The sequence below is a fragment of the Canis aureus genome, chromosome 25, assembly GCF_053574225.1.
Source record: "Canis aureus isolate CA01 chromosome 25, VMU_Caureus_v.1.0, whole genome shotgun sequence".
Lineage (NCBI taxonomy): Eukaryota > Metazoa > Chordata > Mammalia > Carnivora > Canidae > Canis > Canis aureus.
Genome location: NC_135635.1, coordinates 5,938,363 through 5,952,147, shown reverse-complemented (window position 1 = coordinate 5,952,147; position 13,785 = coordinate 5,938,363). Strand labels below are relative to the sequence as shown.

At 44.4% G+C, this 13,785-nt stretch overlaps 1 protein-coding gene and 1 pseudogene across 1 annotated transcript; one reads left to right on the top strand and one right to left on the bottom strand.

Annotated features, from left to right (window-relative positions):
- Positions 1 to 1,848: 1,848 nt before the first annotated feature.
- Positions 1,849 to 4,203, bottom strand: LOC144296901 (dnaJ homolog subfamily C member 14 pseudogene; annotated as a pseudogene).
- Positions 4,204 to 9,678: 5,475 nt separating this feature from the next.
- Positions 9,679 to 10,608, top strand: LOC144297728 (olfactory receptor 8S1-like). Its single transcript, XM_077871909.1, has one exon. The coding sequence runs from the start codon at positions 9,679 to 9,681 to the stop codon at positions 10,606 to 10,608; it is 930 nt and encodes a 309-aa protein (XP_077728035.1).
- The last annotated feature ends 3,177 nt before the right edge of the window (positions 10,609 to 13,785 follow it).

Here is a 13,785-nt window from a genome sequence, read left to right as displayed (position 1 = left end):
AAGAGCAGCAACAAAAACACTGCAGAAGAAAAATGGCAAAGAACGTGAATAGATTGTTCACAGAACGGGAAATAAACAGCCAAGATAGATGAAAAACAAACAAACAAAGAATTACCTCAAGATGCAGGGAAAGGTACACTGCTGGTACTCTTACACTGCTGGGAGGAATGCAAGCTGGTATAACCAGTCTGGAGTATGGAGTTGAGTTAGGGCAGATGGAGCTAGGCAGGGAAAAATAACGGAAAGGCCCAGAGTCAGGCTCCCATATTTCCAAGGATACCAAGAAGCCCCAGAGTGACGCTCCTATAAATCCCAAGGATACTAGAGATAAGGCAACAAAAACAGAGAAAAGGAAGTAAATCTGGCGCCCTGGCTCCAAAATATTATCTTTCTTTGACAGCTACAAAGTAATCACAAAGACTCCAGACTAAAAGACAGCCTTATGTCATTCACTCAAGACAGCACAAGAAATCTCAAGGCCATAAACTCCCTGGTTAGGCTCTCAATAAAAGGCCAGCCAAAAAAGCCCTCAATGGCAACTCTGTCCGGAACCCCCTCACTCCTGATAGCATTTTCTGTATCCTTGCATAACAAACTTCTATCGACTTTACTCATTCTCCTTTGTCCACGAGATTCATTCTTCCACTCCCTGAGACAGGAGCCAAGCTCTCTTGCACCAGAAGTTCCTCAAAAAGTTAAAAATAGAGCTACCCACAACCCAGCATTTACACTACTAGGTATTTACCCAAAAGATACAAAGATAATGATCCAAGGGGGCACCTGCACCCCAATGATTATGGCACCAATGTCTGCATGGTCAAACTATGGAAAGAGCCCAGATGTCCATTGGCAAAATGAATGGATAAAGAAGATGTACTACATATGTACAAAGGAATATTACTCAGCCATCGAAAAAAAAATGAAATCTTACGTTGCCAGCGAGGTGGATGGCACTGGAGGGTATTATGCTGAGCAAAATAGGTCAATCAGAGAAAGACAATTATCGTATGATTTCACTCATATGTGAAATATAAGAAACAAAACAGAGGATCAAGCTTTGCACAGTAGCAGTATCGTAGTCAATGAGGTTGATCCTTCAAGGAAATGGTTGCAAGAGTCCCCACTCTTTGTTTTTTGTGGGGTTTTTTTGTTTTTTGTTTTTTTTTTGTTTTGTTTTGTTTTGTTTTGTTTGCCAGTTATATATTTATAGAAAGATAATCCCCTGGCTTTAAATAGATATATACATACAAATATGAACAAACTTAAAAAATACAAACCCTTGGATCATAAGGGGGCTTCTGGGAGCCCCTTTATCCTTCCCCCTCACCCAAGGGCAGAGGGCATGAGTCTGCTTTTTTTTTTTTTTTTTTTTTTTATGAGTCTGCTTTTTAAAAATTATTAGTTTTGGCCATCCCTGCAGCAACAAGCATGAAGTTGGGTGATTACCCACAAGGTGAATGTCAGAGGAAAAATTCAGAGTTCCCACTCTGAACTCTGTATAATCTCCTATAATTAGGGCTACATGCTTCTTGTTCTGTCTTTTAACTAGTATGTTGGCATAAAGGAGGGGGCTCCCTCCTGAAACGGGCCAAAAAATAAGATAGACTTGTAGTTTAAAAAGAGGGGGAAAAGTGTCATCTGCTCTAGAAGCAAAAGACAAAGGCATACAGACCCCAGGGAAATACCCAGTTCCCACACAACCATGGGAGATACTGTCCAGCCCGGGTCCAGGCTCTCACCCCCTATTTCTTTGGTATTGTCAGAAGACAAGATTCAGTTCCTAGGTGCTGGTGGAAGAGGGAAAGTGGTTCCGAGGCTTCCTACAAGTACTGAGTGAACAATTTGAGCTTAAAATTTTCCCTTTTTTAAATATTTAAAAATAAACAATCAAAACTCCATCCTGTGCTATACACAGCCCTTTTGACTCCCTGACATTGATCTGAGGAAAGAAGAGAAGGGGTGTCAACATTGGAAGGGCCTCCTCACTTTCTTCCGCCGCTTCGGTTTGGCTTCTCCCTTGGGTACTGTGCTGTTGGGCTTAGAGGCTGCAGTGGCCCCAGGGCCAGGCTGAGGAGCTGCAAAGAAGTTCCCATTGGGCATCTGGCCTGGGAGTACTTGAAAGATCCAGCTCAAGAAATCCTGAAAGTCAGCAGGAGGGGCATCTGGGGTTGTTCTCTGCCGCCCACTGGTGCCTGGAATCCGAGAACCAAATGAGATGTGATAGGGGACTCTGTGGGTATCTGGGGAGATTCCCACACGCTGGCATCCAGCCCATTCTGTGATATCATACACCTTTCCATCCATCAGTGCAAAATAGGTGATCTTGAGGCCCAACATGCTTGACTCTGCCCAAAAGTCTCCTTCCTCAGCAGGATGCAGTTTATTACACTCAGCACAGTATCTGGCACTCTTAGGTTCCCGGTCCATTTCAAACCTCCTATGCTTTCCCTGGCATCGGCTGCACATCATAGTATTCATTGCTTCTTTGAGGTCATCCTGCAGCTTGGACAGAAACTCATTCACTGACCGGCTCAGCTCATTCTCTGCCAGTCGTTTCATTTCATATTCCTTCCGCCTTTCAGGGTTGCTGACAATGTCCCAAGCTGCCCGTAAAACCTTGAAGGCCTCTTCAGCCCAGGGATGATGATTTTTGTCAGGATGAACCATCACTGCCAGCTGCCTATAGGCCTTCTTCAATTCAACATCTGATGCTGTGGCTTCAACCCCCAACACATGGAAAGGGTTTAGCTCATCCTCAGGAACCCCAGCCATGGTCAAGAGTCGAGCCACTTCCTCTTCAGGCTGGCAGTAGCGACCACCAGCTACAGGTGCATTCCCCTGCCTGTTAGTCCTTGGCTTGACCCAAGGCAACTCCAGCCAACCCCACTGAAACATTTTTACCAACTGCTGCCATGGCCTGCTATCTCTTAACAGAATCAGGCAATGCTGCAAGGTGGGGAAATCCAACCAAGAAAAGAGCCAAGTAGCTTTACCCCTCCAGCCTAACCGGTCACCCAGTCCCACCAGAAACTGCCAGCCCAACTGTAGACAGCCCAACAAGAGGGCCAGAGCCAGGAGCAGCAAAGCACCCAGTAGCCTAAGAAAATGGGTGAACAGCCCTGCTCCATAGCAACATCCTTGGCTCAGAAATTGGAACATCACCTGGGCCCAGCCCCCCAGCCGCCCTGCCCAGACTCCCAACCAGACTCGAAAAAGGTCCAGATCACTGCCTTTCAGCTGCCTGCATGCATAGATGAGATGGCCACAAGTTTCCACGTACTCTCCCACCAATACCAGCAGTTCAATCAGCCACCAGAAGCCTGCCTGTCCAAGCTGACATAGTTCCTCTGCTCCCCATAATCTGAGGCCTCTGCGCTTATCTGCCTGACTTCGTTTCCGGCCCAGCCGATGTCGGCCAGGGGACCTGGGATCTCTGCGTCCACCGTCCCGAGTATCCTCCTTGGCCAGAATGCGGTGCCGCTGTCTCCGGGGTGGAGGTTTCTTCCCACTGGGCACACGTGAAAAATCACTGGGGAACTTGAGAGGTTCCTCATCATCATATTCCTCTTCCAACTCTTCATCTTCCCCCAAAACTGGAGAGGTACAATGATGGCAAAAGTTGCTAGGAGAGCTATCTCCTCCCTCAGAGTAAGGCCCTTCAGGGATTCCAGGGGTTCCCTGGCAGTTGCAAGCAGATGGAATGGAAAGAAAAGAAGGGTTCCAATCCTCCTGGTACCCAGCCTCATTCTCTCTTGAGAGTTCCTGGTCCACTCCTGACTCTTCTTCTGAAGATGCCTCACTCTGATCGGGGTCCTCTCCATCCCTAGGGGGTCCAGGACCCCTGGGGGGGCCATGGCTTGGATCCGACCAGTGGGCTGGGTTTGGGGGCTGTGTGTACTTGGGACTAGAGTGCTCTGTGAGGCAGCGGGTACCATTGGGAGCAGGCCCCGCTGAGTCCCTGAGTCCTGAGAATGAAAGTATTTCAGGGTCCACAGAGGATCCTAAAGTCCTGAAGGAGGCACCACCACTGTGGTGGGCTCCACACAACCCTCTTTCTCCGGGGTGCTTCTGGGCCATGACCCCGGGGCTTCCTGAGGATTTTAGGTCACAGCCATCATGATGAGTTCTGATGCCCGAAGAGCGGCGGTAACTCCTCCCCCTCGAGCAGCTGGGCCGAGGGCCAGGGGGAGCTATGAGAGCAGCTCCCCCGGCTCCCGAGTCCCCACCCTTTGGAGGGATGAGGATGAAAAGTTGCCCAGAGGAACCTGGCTCCAGTTGATCTTTCTAAGCCAAAGTGGGAAGTAAGATGCCCACTGGGCTGCCTTCATCTGTTCGGCAGATCTCTCCAATAAAGCATGATCATTCACTACATATATATATATATATATATATATATATATATATATATATATATATAAAAGAAAACCTCCTCCAGATTCCCGGGGCGGGGGGGTGGGGGCTGGAGAAGGTGTACTCCACTCATTTACAACGCCTTTTCCTGTCCCTTCCAGGCTGAGCCAAAGTGCTCTAGGGCTCCAGCAGCTATTCCACTGCTCACCTATTCATGTCAAGTCCCAAACTGCCTCTTTCCTTACTTACACTCATATTTTACAGATGCAGTGCCAGCCAAGGATCAAAGCTTTCCAAATACCAAAAATCACACTAAAATGGCCTTTATTACAAGGAGTCCTGCTAGCTTCCTAGAAGTGAGATTTTCATTAGCTGAGGCGCTGTCACATATTAAGCAGTCAGGATTTCAGGTCTGATGTAACCTTACTCAAGGAATGACATTTACAGGGCCCAAGAGAAACAAAAGGCTACAGGCAAGAAGGCACAGGTGTTCTGGCCTCCCGCTGTCCTCTCCTAGACTTTAAATAATTGCCTTAATTCAGAAAATTGAAATATCACCCTGGAGACAACTCCTGTACCTCAGACTACATTTACCTTTCTAGTTAAGTGCAAGCTGTGGTTACTGAGTCCAGAGCTCAGCTTCAGGCTAGGACTTCAGGGATTACAGGGCAGCAGCCCAGCTTCCCCTGGGGGCCCACACCACCCCATGGCTGCTGAAGTACAGGCAGCCTTTGATTGGTTCTGGTCGATTCTTCCTTCTTTAAGTGACACTCTGAGAAGAGCATTCAGAAGCACAGAGAGCATAAAGGAAGACCTAGCACACTACTGCCCCTGAGATCAGGAGAGAAGGTATTCATGAAATGTGTGTCTGTTGTTCAGAATATGAACTATTTGGAAATGTTGTCCCTGTCCTTCCATAGAGTGGCCTCCATTGCAGAATGACACCCCTCTCTTTAGGTATTCTGGAAAATAATCCTGATGCTCTGATAGATCCAGTGCTTCCAGAGCTTCCCCTATTCTAACTTCCTTCACTCACTGACAGCCAAGGGAACAGGCTATGTGCTCTGTAAAGAGATGCTTGTGACAGGGCTTCTCTTATTGGGATTACCTACCAAGTGTCTGGTCCTGATGGTGAAGACGGAACGCGTGGAGTTGCCTCCTCCAAGAAAAGCCAGGAGAATGGTAATATTTTCTCTGTGTTTCTGGTGGTCCTCCTATTTTTCTGCCTGGGATGCTCTCTGAATGTTTCAATTCTGCTGGTGTTTTGTTCTCCTCCATCTCCACCTCAGGATCTCTTCCATTGGTCCTAAAGCCTCAGGCTCCTGCTCCACACATTCCTTGTCCCTAAGCTAGAGGTGGGAACACCCCACTCCTTGGCAGACCATCTCCCTGGGTGAGACTCTGTATCTCCCTCTGTCCAAATGGTGCTTTTGTCCCAGCTGCCTTGGACACTTTCTCTCCCTCCCTGCTTCACCTGAAGACAGTGACACTTTAAAGTCCAGGCATCAATCTTCTCATGCTTCAGGATCCCAAAGCATTGAAAAAGACTGACGCCTGCAATGAAAGAGGACAGTCAGAAATACGGATCACACTGTTGGAGCCACCTGTTTTCCTGCTTGCCCAGTACACAGTAGAAGCACAGTAGACTTCCTTTCCTTGATATTCAAGTCACCTGAGAACTAGTCACCATGAGACACTGTGAATAGTGTGAGAGAGGAGAGGAGAGGACAGCTCTGAGAATACTGCAGTGGATCAGTTTGTCTCAGGTCCCACCTGCTCCCAGTGCTGATATGCTTCTCCTCCACACAGATTTCACCTCATGCACCTAGGACCTAGGGTCTCTTTGCCACAGACCAGCTCATAGGATCCTAGAGCCACCGTGTCTAGCCTGACCTTCAGCACACAGCTTTCAGACATTTCTTCATTCCAAAGACAGCTTTAAACAACCAGTGCGCAGGTAAGTTTTCCACACACCAAACACTCCCTCTTAATGGAAACTGGCTGTCAAATAGCTTCCTCTTTGGGCAAGATTGGGTGATCATAGCTCCAGCAGAGTTGTTCTCAACTTTGGGCTTCATCCTTAAGTCTGAAAAATGAATCTGTGATTTGCTATATTAGCAGCTCCATTGGAGAAGATGCTGATCTTAGTTAACCTCCTGAAAGCCACAAAATCATATACATACCCGATATCCTGCCATATAGCTTTGTAAGAGAAATTGAGCAAATATCCAGGTGTCCGATGAATGTGAAGTGTCCCAGGTGGCAAAATAATGATGCAGGTGTTCATCAAAGACACTGCTGAAATCCCCTCCTTTAACAGCTCCCAACCCTCCATCACCAGTCTCCCTACTTTCCCTCAATCCTCTCCTGCTCACAATCCATGGTCTGCATCTGGCATCGGTCTGGTAAAGCTCAGGATTAAATGAAGCCAATATCTTCCCTTCAGAAGGGTGACTGCAAGTGTTTTATTTTCATGCTTAATTGATCCAGGATGTAAATGCTAAGAATTGTCCCTGGTCACTAAAGAAATCTCAGGCATCGATTTGAAGTATTGTTCAAAAATGGTGATGGGGAGGAAGATTCCATTCTGTGAGCAACCTGAAAATCACATGAGAGAAGTAACTGGTGTCTTTGTTTATACATAATATGACCTATGTCAGGACAGAAAAGGATTTTGCACAACTACTACAGTGTTCTTCAGATGACAGCTTGAAACCCCTATGGGCACTGTAGCCCGGTGCCCCTTGTGAGTGTCAATGGAAGAAAGGAAGTGATTTTCAAGGTAGACATATCCATAAATATTTTGAAATACATGAGTCTTTGAAGAGAATGGCTTCCATTTATCATATCATTTTGTGTGGATTGCATAGATTCACCCAGAGTTTGCTCTCAGCAGTATCTGCAATTTTATCCATGCAGGATCCTCAAATGTAACTTCTCCAGCCAGTTATGCTTCACCATCACTGGAACAAAGCTAATGTCCTGCAGGCACGTAACAGTGAACATCTCACTATCTGTCCTGGCACACAGGTAACCTAGACTCAGGGCTAAGATGGACTGAGGTGGGACTAGTGGATTTGTTAATTGGATCAGCAGTTAGGCTTTCCTTAATGTAAGTTAGCACCTGGTCATACATTGCTGGCAAAGCCCAAAGGGTCAGAAGCAGGGTTCTCTGGGTCAGTGTGGTTAAATAGTTCTATGAAGACAGAAGCCTACTGTGGGATCAGACTGTGGACTGACAGACAAAAAAGAATGCTGATGACTTAGCTTTAAACATCCAAGTGAGGAGGGAATCTTCTCATAGGACAGTGACTCCCTATATAGTCCAAGAAGTTAGGGGTCAAAATGAATCTTAGTATCCTCATTTACCTAAATGCCTCACCATCTACTCCTCCTGGTTACACAGCTGAAATCTGGATAAAGGGATCCAAAAAACTTTGTTTAAAAGAAAATTATAATCCCTTTGCCTCTGACCCTAGAGGGGGCCATAGAGGAATAACATGTCCACAATAAGAACACAAGCACATTCTTGCAATGGTGGCCACAGCACCCATGGATTCTATCAGTATGAGAGCAGGAGAGACAGGATGGAAGCAGCATGAGCTGGTGAGGTCTGTGCAGATGATAACAACCTTGAAATTCAGCAGCTGTGGCTTCCAATCTTCATGAGTGGGGGGCCTGGCAACAGGGCAGACAGCCATGTCCACAGTGCTGCCTCCAGGTGCCAGTGCCATGAGGGCTCATGGAGGAAGTGATGAGACTGTGCTGAGTGTGGTCAAGAGGTCTCTGAGATACACAGGAGATGCCTCAATTGGACAGAAATTGGAGAGGTCATCAGAAGCTAATGGGTGGGACAGAGCCCGAGATATGCCAGTTTGTGACTGTGCTTGTCCAGTTGTGGCTCTGTTCTCATGGAGCTCACAATGGGGAGGGGAAAACCCAGATAGATGTCCCCCATAAGCCAGACACAGAATCAGACCATCACATAAAGCACCTGAGAGCAGGTGGCCCCGTGATTTGAACAGAGAGCTGGGAGTTCAAGGAGGGAGAAGTGGGGTCAGGCTATAAGGAATTGAGCAGGGCTATAGGTGACATTGGAAGGCCCATGAGAGTCTGCATCTCTGGAATTAAGAGGAGAACATATAGAGGAGAAGGTGAGCAAAGACACAGAAACAGACCTTTCTGGTCAAAAACAGCCAAAATGGCCAAAAGTTTAAGGGCAGATGAGGAAGAATTTTAAGGTCCAGGTAAGAAAAGTGTTCCTCATGATGTGGACTAAGCCTAGACATTGGATTGTAATTAGAAAAAAATAATGGCATTTATTTCCTTCTTCTACTTATTGTAACATGACATTGCAAATATCCCTTAATATGAGACTTCTCACAGGTATAAAAATTCCCTCTCCAATCTTATAGAACTACTTTGAAACAATTGAGATAGTCATTAAGAAAGTGTATTTAATAAAGTCTTATTTTACTTAAATGCTTGTTATGAAGTAGAGAACAGTGACACATTATGACTTCCATGGTCCCAGGTACTTTTGCCTTCATAGACCCCTTTCCATAAAAAATATTATAATTTATATTATTGCAGCAGTTTTAAAAATGGATACAATACAGATTGTATTATATTCACTTTTTCTTCTGATCTTAAAAGAAATTTATTATTTTTTTAAAGATTTTATTTATTTATGCATGATAGTCACAGAGAGAGAGAGAGGCAGAGACACAGGCAGAGGGAGAAGCAGGCTCCATGCACCGGGAGCCTGACGTGGGATTCGATCCCGGGTCTCCAGGATCGCGCCCTGGGCCAAAGGCAGGCGCCAAACCGCTGAGCCACCCAGGGATCCCGAAATTTATTATTTTTAATCAGGCATGTAAGATAGGCGCCTACTTTGCCTAATGGATGTCAGCTCTGGTAAGGAGACATTGGATGATTTTTGAACAAAAAATTATCATTCAGAAATTGAAAAGAGAAGGTTTTGAAGATCCCTGCAGATACATGCAGAATTTTTAGGTTTTTAAACGCTAGGAAGAATGCAATAGAATCTTAATGCACGGATGGGAGGTGAACCAGCGAGACTCATTTTTCCAGGTAAATGCCTATGGAAGAAGAAGAAGATTCTCTGAACTATGCAAACACTGTGAACCAGATCAGTAATAACCAAACAAGATAAAAATTCTTCCTGATAGACAGTGAGGGCAGCCTTGAGATGTCCGCACAGAGTATAGGGAAGCAGGGAAGCATGTATGGTAAGAGGAGTGATGACGTGAAGGAGAGGGATCTCATCACTATTTCTCTATTACTCCAGGGAAACCCCCTCCACAAATGGCCTGGAGGAACCACAGCACCATCACGGAGTTCATTCTCATTGGGCTGTCCGACGACCCCTACATCGAAGCTCTGCTCTTTGTGTTCTTCCTGGGGATCTACCTCCTGACTGTGATGGGGAACCTGATGATGCTGCTGGTGATCAGGGCTGATTCCCGCCTCCACACTCCCATGTACTTCTTCCTGAGTAACCTGTCCTTCCTAGACCTCTGCTTCTCTTCTGTCACTGTGCCCAAGCTCCTGAAGGACCTTCTGTCTGAGAAGAGAACCATCTCAGTGGAGGGCTGCCTCACCCAGGTGTTCTTTGTGTTTATCACTGCAGGGACCGAAGCCTTTCTGCTCTCAGTGATGGCCTATGACCGCTATGCTGCCATCTGCCACCCACTGCTCTATGGCCAGGTGATGAGCACCCAGTTCTGTGTGAAGCTCGTGTTGATCTCATGGGGTCTGGCCTGCCTGAATTCGGTTGTGATTGTGTTCTTGGCTATTAACCTGGACTTCTGTGAGGCCCAAACCATACATCATTACATCTGTGAGCTGCCCTCCCTCTTCCCTCTCTCTTGCTCAGATATTTCTATCAATGTTGACATCTTGATCTGCTCCATCTTACTGCATGGCCTTGGGACCTTCCTCCCAATCTTCTTCTCCTATGCCCGTATTGTCTCCACCATCCTGAGCATCAGCTCTACCTCAGGCAGAAGCAAGACCTTCTCCACCTGCTCTTCCCACCTCATTGCAGTGACTCTGTTCTTTGGCTCAGGTTTGATTCGCTACCTTATGCCCACCTCCGGTTCCTCCCTGGATTTGCTCTCCTCCTTGCAGTACAGTGCAGTCACACCCTTGCTGAATCCCCTCATCTACAGCCTAAAGAATAAAGAAGTGAAGGCAGCTGTGAGAAGGACACTAGGAAAATACCTACACTCTTAGGTAGTTGACAAGGATAGAGTATGTAGCAGATGAGTTTGCTTTGCCAACTGCTTGAACTTAAAGTACAATTCTGGACTGCTAGCTGGAAGAGAGCCCTATACTATCATCTCTTTGGTTATATTGACAATAAAAAATAAAATTGTATCTACTTTAGCTCTGTGGATATAAAGTTCTATGTTTTCTTCTGATATTTTACACCATCAGCACTATTTCCTTCGTATAGCTCACAGATGTTTTATCTCCTGAATTAATCATACTGTACTTTATCTTGTCATCCTTATTAATTTTGTCTAATGGATCTTCTTCATTAAGGATTTTATTAATTTGATTGTCCTTCATAACATATGGACAATTTTTACTTCTCTTATCATTCTAAACTAGTCTTAAATTAGTATATATGAATTTCAACTCTAAAAACAAAAGATGTTGACACCACCCATCAAAGATTATAAATTAAGTTTACTTTAACAATCCCTTTTCCCTCTGTCATTTCAACCTCCTTCCCCAGTTGTTTTATTTTGTTTTATTTTTTACACTCTGGGATTCTTCTCCCTGGATATTATCAACACATTTTTATCTTTACATTAGGTGCTGTTGAATCAATTAAATTCTGGATTTCAATCATAGCCTATAGTTTTTTAGTCTTCATTCTACATCTAAGTTTATTTACTATTCACTGACTTCTCTTTCATAGCACATTCCCCTATATACCTCCTTTTGCACAGCAGAGCATAATGGTTAAGTTCATAGCCTTAGAAGCCTAGTTGTCTGTGTTCATACCATAAGCTTTATGATCCTGTCTAATTGCTAACCTACTCTGTGCTTCAGTTTTCTATATATAAAATTGGGATAACAATAGTATCTACATTGCATAGTTAGCATGAGGATTAATGAAATGAGAGATTGAGCACTAGAACACTAACAGACACCTTTAAATGTCCTGATCATAATGCATGAGTTCTTCATTCCATTCTGCTTTGATTTTGTTGTAATATGCACTTATCTAGATTTCTTTTAAGAAATAGGTATTACAAAATATTCCAAGACCTTATATACCTGAAAATCTCTTTATATTAGGGGCACCTGGGTGGCTCAGTCGGTTAAGTGTCTGGCTCTTGCTTTCAGCTCAGTTCATGATCTCAGGGTCTTGAGATAAAGCTCTGAGTGCTCCACACTCAGTGTGGAGCCTGCATGGGATTCTCTCTCTCCCTCTCTGTCTGCCCCCCTACTCTGCTCAAATACATTCTGTTTCTCGGCCAAAAAAAAAAATTATGATTGTCTCTTTATTTTGACTCTACATATGAATGAAAATTTGCCTTGTTACGGAGTTTTGGGGTCCCCACTTTTTCCTCTGTACATTTTACACACTGTCATCTGGTATCTAATGTTCATCAGAAATGTAAAGACAGAGTGACATTCTTGCACAAACAAAAGATAGGAAACAAAATAGCACAGAGTGCACAAAAACAGTAGGAAAAAAGTTTTTCTGAAGAACATTGCAGAAGACTTCAATAATAAGCACATACTATAACAATAATGGAAATACAAACTTGTCAAATTGAAAGGGAAAGACTTAAAGATTGGATTATAAAAGCCATATGTTATATACAAAACAAAGACTTCAAAAATAAAGACTTTAGGGCAGCCCTGGTGGCTCAGCGGTTTAGTACTGCCTTTGGCTCAGGGCCTGACCCTGGAGACCAGGGATCGAGTCCCATGTCGGGCTCCCTGCATGGAGCCTGCTTCTCCCTCTGCCTGTGTCTCTGCCTCTCTCTCTCTCTGTGTGTGTCTCTCATGAATAAATAAATAAATAATCTTTAAAAAAAATTTTTTAAGTTGTTAGCAGATTTATTTTTTTGATTTATTTAAGTTTATTTTATTTTCATTTATTTATTTTAATAATAAATTTATTTTTTATTGGTGTTCAATTTGCCAACATACAGAATAACACCCAGTACTCATCCCGTCAAGTGCCCCTCTCAGTGCCCGTCACCCATTCACCCCCACCCCCCACCCTCCTCCCCTTCCACCACCCCTAGTTCGTTTCCCAGAGTTAGGAGTCTTTATGTTCTGTCTCCCTTTCTGATATTTCCCACACATTTCTTCTCCCTTCCCTTATATTCCCTTTCACTATTATTTATATTCTCCAAACGAATGAGAACATATAATGTTTGTCCTCCAATTGACTCATTTCACTCAACATACTACCCTCCAGTTCCATCTACGTTGAAGCAAATGGTGGGTATTTGTCGTTTCTAATGGCTGAGGAATATTCCATCGTATACATAAACCACATCTTCTTTATCCATTCATCTTTTGATGGACACTGAGGCTCCTTCCACAGTTTGGCTATTGTGGACATTGCTGCTAGAAACATCGGGATGCAGGTGTCCCGGCGTTTCATTGCATCTGAATCTTTGTGGTAAATCCCCAACAGTGCAATTGCTGGGTCGTAGGACAGGTCTATTTTTAACTCTTTGAGGAACCTCCACACAGTTTCCCAGAGTGGCTGCACCAGTTCACATTCCCACCAACAGTGTAAGAGGGTTCCCTTTTCTCCGCATCCTCTCCAACATTTGTGGTTTCCTGCCTTGTTAATTTTCCCCATTCTCACTGGTGTGAGGTGGTATCTCATCATGGTTTTGATTTGTATTTCCCTGATGGCAAGTGATGCGGAGCATTTTCTCATGTGCGTGTTGGCCATGTCTATGTCTTCCTCTGTGAGATTTCTGTTCATGTCTAGTTTCCAAGATCTATAAAGAACTTATTAAACTCAACACCAAAGAAACAAACAATCCAATCATGAAATGGGCAAAAAAAAATTTTTTAAATAAAGAATTTATAATGGATAAACTTGTGAAATCACTATGCTGTATACCTGAAACAAATGTAAATATTGTGTGTCAACTATGCTAAAAAACCCATTATCTTAAACAATAAAAAATTATAATTAAAATTAACATTATAATGGGTAGCTCAGTCAGTTGAGCATCCATCTCCTGATTTTAGCTCAGGTCATGATCTTAGGGCCATCAGACTGAGGCCCAGGTCAGGCTCCACGTTCAACAGGAAGTCTGCTTGAGTTGTCAAGGCCTCACTGTCAGTAGAAAGTAGTTGTCAAGGCCTCACTGTCAGTCAGAATTGAATTTGAAGCAAAAAAAAAAATTAGTCGAAGAA